We start from the raw sequence: 12,258 nt of genomic DNA on the forward strand, positions 1-12,258 counted from the left end.
TTCCTTCGTTCCCCCTTCATATATACTTCTCTTGAGACTTCACTGACTTGCCCAACTTTTGATCAAAACATTGAAGAGTTCCACAGCTGTTACTTCCGGTTTGGTACGAAAATGTCGCTTATGTCTGGCGACGAAGCTAAAGAAGAAATCGAGGAGCATCAGGGTAAAGTATCAATGTCGTTGCAGAAACAGTTAAAAATATAAAATTATTGTTGGTTTATGTACCATATGCACCCTTTTATAAACGTTGATGATGCGAGATTTGGATTTATCATTCTACTTTCGCTATATGTATGTGAGAATATTGTTTGGGTATTTAAAAGAGGTCTAAAAATTATATGCAGTCAAATTGTTTTACATTTATTTGTATTTTGCCTTTTATGTTATTGACGATTACAAAGTCATCATCAATAAGGTGTTGCAGTCAATAGTGGAAGTTTTCATATCTGACAAATATTTTTATGCAGGACATGACATTTATGATTGCCTACACAGGAATTTACTTGTTTACATAAGAACTCGAATTATTGTCTGAAACGTAACTAGTTATAGAAAAACCGGCAAAACTCCAAATAAGTAGTTGATGGTCATTAGTTTGAGGATCATTTACAAAAGTTTGGCTCTTTTTCACGAAACGGTGTCTCACTGCCAGTATTGATCTGTTTCCTTCATGACATATCAAAATGCGCTCCCAAAAGATGTACAATACATTTAAATTTATTATTAATTTATTCATTGAATAAAGTGCTGGTTTATTTTTCATGTGAAATTAAAGTACAAATTAAGAGCTGTGAATAAACTGCTCATATTGCCTAATGGATCACAGTATTAGTATAATCAGAATAAACATAAATATAGTTTAAAAAATTAAGATAATATCATATCCTGCCAATAACCCAAAATGTGACAGATATCTGTGTGAATCAACCAGATGTCAATCCTTTTCAGAATTGAATAAAGACAAGGAGAGAATACAAAAAAGGAATGCTGGCATTGCTTTTCAAATGTTTCTGATATGTTTACAGTTGTTCAGGGAGTAGTTGAGGGATATGAAGCGGAGGGAGAGGAAGTGAACACTGAGTTGGACAAGTACTGGAAGGCAGTGAGGGACAACCCAGGGGACTTCACCGGCTGGACTTACCTCCTACAGTATGTGGAGCAGGAGGTGAGAGATTCTATAACAACTGGAAATGTTTGTAGTTTGAAATCTGTTTAAAAGATGGAGATGAATAATTCATATACAACTTTATGGATATTTGTAGAAGAAACTAGATCAAGCCAGAAAAGCTTATGATGCTTTCTTTGAGCATTATCCATACTGCTATGGCTACTGGAAGAAGTATGCTGATATGGAAAAGAAACAATCTGGAGCAGAGAAGGCTTTGGAGGTAACTTGTTTCTTTTAATCAAGAAGCTTCTAAATATACCCACATAGTGGCAATTACACTTTAAACTATTGACTTTTTCTCTCAGAACTTATTTGTTCACAAATCTTTAACATAATCCTTTCAAAGTGTGGATGTAACATTTCTTTGATCTTTGATAATCATAATTTACTATTACTCTCTGAACGTTATTCAAAAGCAAATGCTTTATATCATTTCTTCATTGATTTGTAGGTGTTTGAAAGAGGAACAAAAGCCATTTCCTTGAGTGTGGAGCTCTGGTTGCATTATATAACATTTTACACAGAGGAGTTTGGAAAATTAGAAAATGGGGAGGAAGGAATTCGTGGGTATGTTCTTGAAATGTTATTTCATGCTAAATGGCCCCAAAACAAATTTTGGCATTTTTCACATTCTTGAGCATATATGTTAACTAGATAATCAAGTTAAGATATGATGTTGTATGAGTTTCTTCTTTTTATACCCCCGCTCCGAAGGAGAGGGGGTATACTGTTTTACCCTTGTGTGTCTGTCTGTCCGTCCGTCCGTCTGTCTGTCTGTCTGTCTGTCCGTCTGTCTGTCCGTCCGTAACAAAAATTTCCGTCGCATTTATCTCAGCAACTATTTATCGCAGATGCTTGAAATTTTAACACAGTGTTTGTTAAGGCATGCCATATCGTGGGATATATTTTTGTACCAATCGGACGCCAACTTCCTGTTAAATGACGACTTTGCTTATTTTTTAACCAAAATTTTCAAACAAAGTTTCGTCAAAGAATTCTCAGCAACTGTTTATCGCAGATGCTTGAAATTTTTACACAGTATTTGTATAGGCATGCCATATCGTGGGATATATTTTTGTACCAATCAGACGTCAACTTCCTGTTAAATGACGACTTTGCTTATTTTTTAACCAAAATTTTCAAACAAATTTTCGTCAAAGATTTCTCAGCAACTGTTTATCGCAAATGCTTGAAATTTTTACACAGTATTTGTATAGGCATGCCATATGGTGGGATATATTTTTGTACCAATCAGACGTCAACTTCCTGTTAAATGACGACTTTGCTTATTTTTTAACCAAAATTTTCAAACAAATTTTCGTCAAAGATTTCTCAGCAAATATTTATTGCAGATGCTTGAAATTTATACACAATATTTGTATAGGCATGCCATATCGTGGGATATATTTTTGTACCAATCGGCGTCAACTTCCTGTTAAATGACGACTTTGTTTATTTTTAGCCAAAATTTTCAAACAAATTTCCGTCAAAGATTTCTCAGCAGCTATTTATCGCAGATGCTTGAAATTTTTACACAGTGTTTGTTAAGGCATGCCATATCGTGGGATATATTTTTGTACCAATCGGACATCAACTTCCTGTTAAATGAGTACTTTGTTTATTTTAGCCAAAATTTTCAAACAAATTTTCCTCGAAGATTTCTCAGCAACTGTTTATCACAGATGCTTGAAATTTTAACACACTATTTGTTTAGGCATGCTATATTGTGGGATATATTTCTGTACCAATCGGATGCCAGCTTTCTGTTAAATGTCGACTTTGCTTATTTTGCATATTCACATCAGAGCGGGGGTATCACTAGTGAGCATTGGCTCACAGATATCTTGTTTTTTCAGTGTCTTTGAGAAGGCTGTCAATGCTTGCGGTAAAGATTTCCGTTCTGACAAACTTTGGGACACATACATTTCTTGGGAGGAAAACCTCATTAAGAAGACAGCTCTATATGACCGAATATTACAAATTCCCACTCAACTGTATAGTCATCATTTTGAAAAGTATGAGTTTGTTCATTTGAAAAAAAAACTTTGAGTTCTAAAAGAACATGTATTTATATTTGTAAATCATAGTAATCATACATGTAACTTCTATGAGCTGAACAATTCTCTAATTTTTGGGAGTTGATTTTAATCAACTCTCCTATGCAGTTACTCTGGCAATCCGACAGACTAAAACAGTGTTTGGACCTAAGCACCAATCGTCACCGCTGACAAGAGTTAGTTCTTGAAAATAATTGATAAATTAGATGTAATGTAGGCTGAAGCATTTTTTTAAAGGAAACTTATTTATAAATACCTAAGAAATAGTCAGATTTTAAATAGTACGAACAATTTAGAAGTTTATTGCAGTCGTATGTATTCCTACGCCAGAGTTAAATATAGTCTCGTTCAGCCATCGGCTGTCTCCGTACATATCCGACAAGCAGAGAGTCAGTCTATATGTAGAGGTCGCATCAAGCCATCATGTGACCTGGTATCTCTTACTTGTTGGAGATTAACGGAGACAGCCAAGCATCTAGTTGAACGAGACTAGAGTTCATTAGTGGTTGGATCCTTACACTTTTTGAAATCTTTTGAATACCGATACATAGTTTGATGAAATCAATTCTATTTTTTAATATAACACAACATGATTCATAAGAGGTTTTCTCGAAATTCTTGTCGGAAAAGTTGATCGTTGATTTTAAGATAAATAATAATCGATAAAATCAACTCCCGTCAGTACTTCAGTACTTTGATTAGGGTTTTTAGCTCACCTGAGCCAAAGGCCCAAGTGAGCTTTTTAGCTCACCTGAGCTGAAAGCTCAAGTGAGCTATTCTGATCACTTTTTGTCCGTCTGTCTGTCCGTCTGTAAACTTTTTACATTTTGAGCTTCTTCTCGAAAACCGCTTATCCAATTTCAACCAGGCACAAAGCATTCTTATGGGAGGGCGAATATAAATTGCAGAAATAAAAGTCCGATCTGTATTCAAAGCTGAGAAAACCTTGAAACTGTAGAAAAAGGGGGGTGCATTTTAAAAAATCTTCTTCTCAAGAACTACTGATTCCAATTCAACGTAGTTTAGCATAAATTATCCTTATGGGAAGGAAAATATAAATTGCAAAAATTAAGGTCTAATTCTGTTTCAAATCTGAGTTATTACGAAAATAATAATAAAGGAAAGGCGTGTTTCAATCAGTTTAATAGCTTCGGATTCGGCATCCGGTAAAATGGGTAGACAAGACTTGGCCTGGGCAAAACAAAAGATTGGCAGTTATTAATCTGCCAATCTCATTAAAATTTCAGGATATATGATGGACCAGTATATTTGTATATGCTGTAAATATTGCTGCAAAATAATGCGTATTTGGAATTGACGATTGCCGATCTGCCCCGGCTTTTATTTTGCCACGGCCCGGGTTTGCGTACCCATTTTACCAAGTCTCGTATTCCATACATCTAAAACGAGGTTCTTTGTTTAAAGCAGCCATGACATTATACGAAAAAGGGTCGATCTGACTATGATGAATTTGCTTGTTGTGCAACAGTTCGCGAATGATGGGAAATTTTTGAAACATGCAAAATATATTGGTGCCGATTTTGTGTAGTACATTGAGGCTAAATATTTCAACGCGTTGAAAGTTTTCACACATGACGTTGGTGTTAGCTTGTTCTGATTTTCGTTTCGTTTTTATTATTTATGCTTTGTAACCTGGGAACTATCGTCTGTATTTCGTGATTTTTACGTATCAAATCAAACAGAGACTTCAGTAAATCAAACAGTTAACTGTTTACCTGCGCAAATTAAGCAAAATCTGATGTATCAAAAAAGTACTGAAATACAATTCATTCTATCGGTAATTCGGCATTATATTTTGCGTAATGGTAGATTAATGCAATAGGTTTTGTTGAGATGCTCGGCTTTTTCTCGAGTTTATTCAGTTTAAATAGAGTTTGATATCGCTGTCGGAAATATGTAGGTATATACATGTACATGTATATATATGATTCATTTCGAAAAAATAAATTGTGTTCTTTATTTGTTATAGTGCATGTTTCTTGTGTTTTAATTGTGTACAATTTCTATTTACTAACCATATTTGAGTGTTAAGCTTCGAATTATAAGCAAGATACAGAGATTTGCTCACAATTCTATGTTTGTACACAGATCTTAAAAACTAAAGATTAAAAAAGTAAAAAAAATTGTCAATATTTATTAAGAAAATTTTCAAAGTCTCTTCTTCCAGAAACTTATTGTATTGTAAACTTAACCTTTTTTAGCTCACCTGAGCCAGTCTTCTTCTCAAAAACTAGTAGGCCAGGAAAGCTCAAATTTGAGTGGAAGCATCCTCAGAAAGTGTAGATTCAAGTTTGTTCAAATCATGGTCACCTGGGGTAGGGTGGGGCCACAAAAGGGGGATCATGTTTTACAAAAGAATATATAGAGAAAATCTTTAAAAATCTTCTTCTCAAAAACTATTAGGCCAGGAAAGCTCAAATTAAAATGGAAGCATCCTCAGGTAGTGTAGATTCAAGTTTGTCAAATCATAGTTCCCATGGGTAGGGTGGGGCCACAATTGGGGGATCAAGTTTTACATAGGAATATATTGAGAAAATCTTTAAAAATCTTCTTCTCAAAAACTATTAGGCCAGAAAAACTCAAATTTGAGTGGAAGCATCCTCAGATAGTATAGATTCAAGGTTGTTCAAATCATGGTCCCCGGGGATAGGGTGGGGCCACAATTGGGGGATCAAGTTTTATATAGGAATATATAGAGGAAATCTTTTAAAAATCTTCTTCTCAAAAATGTTTGGCCAAGAAATCTCAAATTGGCATGTAACCATCCTTAGGAAGTGTAGATTCAAGTTTGTTCAAATCATGGTCCCTGGGGGTAGGGCGGGTCACAATGGGGGATGAATTTTTATAGATAGAGAAAATCTTTAAAAGTCTTCTCCTCAAAACTATTAGGCCTGGAAAGGCCATATTTGAGTGGAAGCATCCCCAGATCATATAGATTCAAGTTTGTTTAAATAATAGTCCAGGGGTAGGGTGAGGCCACAATGGGGGATGAATTTTTACTTAGGAATATATAGAGAAAATCTTTAAAATCTTCTTTTTAAAGAATTTTTGGCCAGAAAGGGTTTAAACATGTGTAGAGGCATCCTTGGGTAGTGTAAATTCAAGTTTGCAAAATCACAGTCATTAGTGGTAGGGCGGGACCGTGATGGCGGTTTGAATTTTTACATAGGAATATAAAGAGAAAATCTTTAAAACTATTCTGGGAAAGTGTTCAGTTCAAAACTCAGTACTTAGTGTGAAAGCAAAGGTTATGCAGATTTAAGTCTGATGAAACCATGATTCCCTAGAGAAAAATGGGGCCATGAAATGGGGGGGGGGGGGGGGTATATAGGAATAGAGAAAAATCTTCTTACAGGTACAACAAAAGGGGCTTGGTATTTACCAAAAAATAAGAGGTTGATAAAAATTGGCAGATTTTCAATTTTTTTTAGCAAGATCTACTGTACTCAGTTGTCAATATATTTTGATACTGTAATGCTAATTTGATCAGAATTAAGGCAATTGTTGCTCAGGTGAGCGATGTGGCCCCTGGGCCTCTTGTTTGATCACAATATGTCCGTTGTCTGTCGTCGTCGTTAACTTTTCACATTTTCATCTTCTTCTCAAGAACCACTGGGCAGATTTCTACCAAATTTGGCACAAAGCACCACTAGGTGAAGGGGATTCAAGTTTGTTCAAATGAAGGGCCACGCCCTTTTTAAAGGGGAGATAATTGAGAATTATTGAAAATTTGTTGGTATTTTTCAAAAATTTTCTTCTCAAAAACTATTTGGCCTGAAAAGCTAAAACTTGTGTGGAGGCATCCTCAGGTAGTGTAGATTCAAGTTTGTTCAAATCATGGTCCCCGGGGGTAGGGAGGGGTGACAAGAAGGGGATCAAATTTTACATAGGAATATATAGAGAAAATCTTTAAAAAAATCTTCTTCTCAAAAACTATTGGGGCCAGGAAAGCTCAAATTAAAATGGAAGCATCCACAGGTAGTGTAGATTCAAGTTTGTTCAAATCATGGTCCCTGGGGGTAGGGTTGGGCCACAATTGGGGGATAAAGTTTTACATAGGAATATATATTAAAAATCTCCTTATCAAAAACTATTAGGCCAGAAAGCTCAAATTTGAATGGAAGCATCCTCAGGTAGTGTAGAATCAATTTTGTTCAAATCATGATCCCTGGGGGTAGGGTGGGGCCACAATTGGGGGATCAAGTTTTACATAGGAATATATAGAGAAAATCTTTAAAAATCTACTTTTTAAAGACCATTTGGCCAGAAAAGCTTAAACTTGTGTAGAGGCATCCTCGGGTAGTGTAAATTCAAAATCACAGTCCCTAGTGGTAGGGCGGGGCCGTGATGGCGGTTTAGATTTTTACATATATAGAGAAAATCTTTAAAAATATTCTGGGAAAGTTTTTCGGTCCAAAACTCAGTACTTAGTGTGAAAGCACAGGTTATGCAGATATAAGTTTGATGAAACCATGATACCCTAGAGAAAAGTGGGGCAACAAAGTGGGGGGGGGGGTATATAGGAAAAGAGAAAAATCATCTTACAGTTACAACAACAAAAGGGGCTTGGTATTTACCAAAAGAAAGAGGTGGATAAAAATTGGCAGATTTTAAATTTTTTTTAGCAAGATCTACTGTACTTAGTTGTCAAGATATTTTGATACTGTAATGCTATTTTGATCGGAATTAAGGCAATTGTTGCTCAGGTGAGCGATGTGGCCCCTGGGCCTCTTGTTAATTTAGGGTGTACCTGTGTATAAATATAGATATGGATTGTTGTGTAGACAACTTCTGAACTTATATTGTAGTTTCAAACACCATGTTCTTTCCCATCATCCCAAAGAAATCCTTACCCTGGACAACTTCCTACAGCTTCGTAAGGAGGTTGTGGTTGGGACATCAGAGTTGAATCCAGAGGGAGAAGGTGTGGGAGATGATGGCCCCCCAGGAGAAGTCGGACCGCCAGGGGAAGATGCCCCACCTGGAATGGAAATAGAGGGAGAAAAAGTATGTATGGATTTGTTAATGATAACAACCTGACATTGCTTCCTTTTAATTGGTGATGGAGACCCAGTTTATATTTTGAAGAGCAGTAATGCTTAGGTTGATTGAATTCACAGTATAATTGTATTGTATTGTATTGAAGAGTGATGATGATGAGGCTGGAAAACTCCGAGACAGAATCATCAGTGTTAGGGAAGAGATCTTTAAAAAAACGGAGGATGAAGTCAGTAAAAGGTGGAACTTTGAAGAAGCTGTAAGTATTTCATTGCATTTTTATGTTGCATTTAACATCAGCATTGTGCTGTTAAAAAATGAAATTGACACAAAGTTAAAGATAATTGATATCATTGTGTTCATGTATGTATTTGAATGTTGGTAGATCAAGCGGCCATATTTTCATGTGAAACCACTGGAGAAATCCCAGCTGAAGAACTGGAAGGACTACCTGGATTTTGAGATAGAGGCTGGGGACCATGAGAGGGTGGTGATTTTGTTTGAGCGGTGTATGATTGCCACAGCTCTGTATGAGGACTTCTGGCTCAAGGTAAAATCTGCTTACTAAAACAAACATGTCAAATCAACTAGATAAATAGTTATCTGTGTATAGTTTGTATATAGTGAAATAAGAACAGTAATATTCTGTCATTTTAGTATGCCAAATATATGGAGGACCATAGCGTTGAGGCTGTTCGTTTAGTGTACATGAGAGCTTGCAGGATCCATCTTCCAAAGAAACCGTACATAAGTTTAGCATGGGCAGCTTTTGAGGAAAGACATGGTATGCAAATTATTCCTTGGACTCTTGCTACCCCTTTTTTATGATTTTATGAATTAAGTTGTAACTTTATGGTGTGTAACTGTACAATTGTGTAAAATTACCATAGTGTTCATACTAAATTTTCTTTTGTAGGAAACTATGACCTAGCGTCACAGATCCTGTCGGAACTGGATAAGAATGTCCCTGGGTTGGTGATGGTGAATATGAGAAAGATCAGCTTAGAGCGGCGGAAGGGGAACACAGCGATGGCCGAGACTCTGTTCCAGGAGTACATCAACGGCGCCTCCCAGCCAGAAATCTCCTCCTTCTTCTCCATCAAGTTCGCCCGGTATCTCCTAAAGGTAAGGGAGCACCGCTCACCAGCAACCACCGCAGGGCCTAGTTCCTAGACACTGCTGTGTGTATGCTTTACTCTAACACTGGATTTACTGCTGATTTTTCTCTGTATGTCACTGTAATTTCCTTTACAGATAACCAAAATCATGTATTATGGCAGCTCTTATGAAGAACTTGAATGTTTATCATGGTACTGTTGAATATAGCTCTAACTGATCAGATATATGTGTGCAACTGTATTATTATGTTGTGTGTTACATGTATGACTTGAAATGGTGTTGCCAACATGGTTTTTACAAAATCTCCTCTTTTTCAGATAATTGGAGATACAGAACGGGCACGGGCCACTCTTCAGTCTGCTGTTGAAAAAGATAGGGTAAGACTAATCCCATGTAATCAGAAAAATCAGACACTCGCCAAGTGTGTAGCAAAATAATAAGCACAGCTTAAACGGTCAGGTTACTTATCTTTCTTATCATGTTGATCATTATTTTCAGTTGGAACCTTTAAAGCTTATGAGTTTGGCAGCTCTGAGGTAATGCTAATGTGAAACAAAGTCTTGTAATCTTGTCGTCTTACAGAGGACAGCTTGATGGTGATGACAGCCCAGAATGTATAGACAAGGTCTTTGTATGGAAGGCGTTTTGTATTTTTCAGGGTAACATAAAGCTCTACCTGCAGCTGTTAGATCTGGAATACCAGTGTCGACCAATCAGTGAGGAGAATGTCATCAAAATCTTTGCCTCCATTTTGGACTGCGAGAACTTTCCTCTGGAAACAAAGGCCAAGATGTCTCAACGCAAGCTGGAGTTTTTGGAGGACTTCTGTGCTAGTATCACAACGTATGTATCCTCCAACTTTGCGAGTTGGCTTTAATTTTTGATACAATTTACTCTATGTTTGCAACTTCTGACACTGCTCTTGTTTGGCACTTTTGCCTCTAATCTACAACTCCATATAAGCTCCTGAATCTCTTTCTGAAAAATATTTTTGAATTAAATGAATAAAACTTCCTGGCAGGGGGTAGACTATCTGTGCCATATGCATGGTGCAGCTTTCCTTGCAGAAACATTCTTTCTGTAACTTTTGAGTGTCACACAAGCCACCCACTTAGTTTTAGGCTTTTTATTCCCATGTTTTAATTTTCAGAGGCATAAATGTTGCATACCATTGCTCAAATGATGAAATTCACAATTGAAGATAGTTATATTTGCTTAAGAAATTTTCATACAGCAATTAAGACATGTCTTGTATTTAATAGATTGAAGGAATCCTATGATGAACATCAGAAGTTGATGAAGGATCTCCACAATGAGAGGAAGAAGAGGCCCAGTGATGCTGTATCTAGGTAAGAGATTGGTTCCTGACAAATCTCATAGAGCAGATTAGTAGTTCATATTAAACCAACATTTTCACATACCTGGATTGAAAATATCGTACAATGTGTCTGTACAATGTACTCACTACTATCAAAGTTAAGTTACCCACAACAGAATGTGGTATGACCTTCTACTGGATTTATCAGTGCTCTGAAAGCTTGAATACCCAAAACTTGATGTGGTATATCTTTACACAGTAGATTGATTTTTGGTTTTCATGTAATCTTTTGCCATTCAGTGAAGAACCTGCCGAAAAACGGCCCAAAGTAGAAGCCACACAGAACGGATCGGGTGATCAGAGTCAAATGACAGGAACCGTGGACCCATACTATGGTCACTGGGGGTCCTACGCAGTAAGTAGATACCAAGTGTTGAATATAGGGTCTCTGGGGGTCTTTAACATTGAATTTGAGTAGATGCCAAGATTTTAATTTATGGTCATTGGGGGTTGTATGCAGTAAGTAGACTAAAAGAGTTAGAAATAGGGTTATTGGGGTTTGTATGTAGCAAGTAGACTCTAGTTATGAAAACATAGGATTAGGTGTTATATGCAGCAAGTAGACTCCCAAGAGTTGAATATGTGGTCCCAAGAGTTGAATATGTGGTTGTATGCTGTAAGTAGACTTCATGTGTTGAGAATAGGGTCATTGGGGGTTGTGTGCAGTAAGTAGACTTCAGGAGTTGAATCTAGGGTCCTGGAAGTCCTATGTAGTACAGTAAATAAATTTCCATTTGAACTGAACTTGTAACTTAATTTTTAAGCTATTTATTTTATTTGTGCTGTATATTGGATGTCTGATTAAATCCGTACCTCTCATTTACAGAACAGTGGCTACTCCTACCCTCCCCAGCAGTGGGGCTATGGACAGCACTACTACCCCTCATGAAAGCAGCTAGCTACTGGGCGTACTCATCACTCATCATTGCTCATCAGATTCTCATGATTAAATTGTGATTTATGTCCAATATGTGCGTCAGGAAATAGACTCTTATGAAGAAGACAGGAATTGTGATTTGTAGATGTATGACATTCTATTTTGTTGTGTTGATGAACTTGTATTTTAAGCCTGCATCATGGTTTTTATGAAATAAAATGTTCTCCTAATGCAGAGAGATTCACAAATAAAATTGTTTTGATTATACATTTAGAGTTTTCAGTTGTTATTAAGTTTAAAAAAAATTATTGGGATTTGAATCACAGGCGAAAAGAAATTTAAGGGGCTTGTCAGCATCTGACTTTTCGGGCAATAATTACCAGTATACCTTCTGAATAATGACAAAATATTATACAGAACAGTATTTTCAGTTTTGAGCCTAAAACAGATAATTACTACGTAAGGAAAGATGACACTGGATATAACAATTATATATCATTATTTTTTATCTAATTTTATGACTTTTTTAATGGATATACCAGGTATTCTAAATGTTGATGTTTCACTGAAAATCTGAATTTTTCACGGCTTATGACTACAGAAACAACCTAAACCTAATAAAAACTGACTCGTCAACTTT

General features: G+C 36.4%; 1 protein-coding gene across 1 annotated transcript; it reads left to right on the plus strand.

Moving 5' to 3' along the window:
• The first annotated feature begins 45 nt into the window (after positions 1-45).
• On the plus strand, positions 46-11,885 carry LOC128175778 (pre-mRNA-processing factor 39-like). The gene is made up of 15 exons (XM_052841619.1): positions 46-163; positions 1,026-1,165; positions 1,263-1,388; positions 1,620-1,735; positions 3,025-3,183; positions 8,055-8,253; positions 8,393-8,503; positions 8,630-8,794; positions 8,902-9,028; positions 9,161-9,369; positions 9,681-9,740; positions 10,022-10,206; positions 10,626-10,712; positions 10,982-11,096; positions 11,568-11,885. The coding sequence occupies exons 1-15, from the start codon at positions 112-114 to the stop codon at positions 11,628-11,630; spliced, it is 1,914 nt and encodes a 637-aa protein (XP_052697579.1). The 5' UTR covers positions 46-111; the 3' UTR covers positions 11,631-11,885.
• The last annotated feature ends 373 nt before the right edge of the window (positions 11,886-12,258 follow it).

This window comes from Crassostrea angulata, chromosome 3 (genome assembly GCF_025612915.1).
Source record: "Crassostrea angulata isolate pt1a10 chromosome 3, ASM2561291v2, whole genome shotgun sequence".
NCBI classification, from domain to species: domain Eukaryota; kingdom Metazoa; phylum Mollusca; class Bivalvia; order Ostreida; family Ostreidae; genus Magallana; species Magallana angulata.